Source organism: Terrapene carolina, unplaced genomic scaffold (assembly GCF_002925995.2).
Source record: "Terrapene carolina triunguis isolate 2854851 unplaced genomic scaffold, T_m_triunguis-2.0 Scaffold10012, whole genome shotgun sequence".
NCBI lineage: Eukaryota > Metazoa > Chordata > Testudines > Emydidae > Terrapene > Terrapene triunguis.
This window is the reverse complement of record NW_020674363.1, coordinates 1-1388: the sequence shown is the minus strand read 5'-3', so window position 1 is coordinate 1388 and position 1388 is coordinate 1. Positions and strand designations below refer to the sequence as shown.

General features: G+C 51.8%; 1 protein-coding gene across 1 annotated transcript in view; it reads left to right on the top strand.

The window, feature by feature from the left end:
* The window catches only part of LOC113408354, a gene marked incomplete at its 5' end in the record, with an annotated part of 1431 nt that extends 781 nt beyond the window's left edge, over positions 1–650 (top strand). The window contains one exon of the mRNA XM_026661548.1: positions 19–650. Coding sequence (XP_026517333.1) covers positions 19–650 — 632 coding nt within the window. The remainder of the gene's footprint in view (positions 1–18) is intronic.
* Positions 651–1388: the final 738 nt, after the last annotated feature.

Sequence of the window (1388 nt, the reverse complement as noted above, 5' to 3'; positions counted from 1 at the left end):
GGGGGGGGGGCGGGGGGGAGATTTTTGTCCCCCGGCCAGTGCTTCAGGAAATTCTTCGGCACATGCATAAAGAAGGACATATGGGGTCAGGAGCAATGGTTGATTTAGCCACTCGATCCCTTAAGGGGCTGGGCATGCACATGAAAGCCCAGAGAATTGTTAGTAATTGCCCTGTCTGCCAACGAACCAACCAAAAGGGGTGTGGCCCTCCCGCCCCAATGGGAGGCCGGCCATGGGCCACGTACCCTTTCCAGAGATGGCAAGTTAACTTTGCAGAGATGCCCCCTTGCAGGGGCTATAAATACTTACTCGTATTTGTAGATCAGCTTACTGGATGGGTAGAGTGTTACCCCACCCGGCATTGTCAGGCCCGGGCTGTCACTAAGGCCCTGTTGCATGAAATACTCCCCCGATTCCACCTCCCTGAAACGACTGAATCTGATCAGGGAAGCCACTTTACCTCACAAGTGGTCCAACAGGTGTCCCAGGCACTCGGTATACAATGGAAGTTGCATACCCCCTGGAGGCCGCAGAGCTCGGGTCAGGTGGAAAGAATGAATAGAACTCTCAAGGATACCCTCACTAAACTATGCACGGAATCTAGTTTAAAGTGGCTTGATGCGTTACCACTTGCCCTTACCCGCATTTGAAGGGCCAGGCGTAAGGGTCTTAAGCTCTCACCATTTGAACTAGTCTTTGGGTTCCCTCCCTGAATCCTGATCCCGGGATTCCGGGAGGATATAAACTGGGAAATGGGAAAGGACTCCTTATGGAAACAGGTCTCGGGGCTGCAATCTGTTTTGTTACAGCTGCATCGATACGCGGTGCCTTTTCAGGCCCTTCCCTTAAACCAGCCCATGCACCCGTTCCAGATCGGTGATCAGGTCCTTGTCAAGAAGTGAAGCGTGACCCCCTCACACCACGGTGGGACGGCCCGCACACTGTCTCGCTCATCAGCCAAGCTGCAGTTAAAGTTCTTGGGAGTGACAAATGGACACACCATACGCGGGTAAAGCGGTTTCTGAACCCTAACCCGGAGACTGAACCAGCGGAAGAGGACACCAGCCCTTTGCCCGCCCCGGTTCCGGACGCCCGGGGTAGCACAGGCGAAGACTCCACCTGGGAGTATCAGCAGCTGGACGGACTAAAGGGGTTGTTTAGAAAAAGATAATGAAATTGTTGTTAATATCTCTGTTTATGTACTTCCATCACTATTATGGTTGGGAAAATAGGTTCTTACAACTGGGGGAGACAATAGCAAACTCTTTTAATCTCAGTAACTGTTGGGTGTGTGGAGGCCCAGAAAAATTAAATAAATGGCCTTAGGTAGCCCAGCCGGTGAAGGCTAAGGATTGGGGACCGTAAAGCTCTCAAAATGTTTTTAAGGG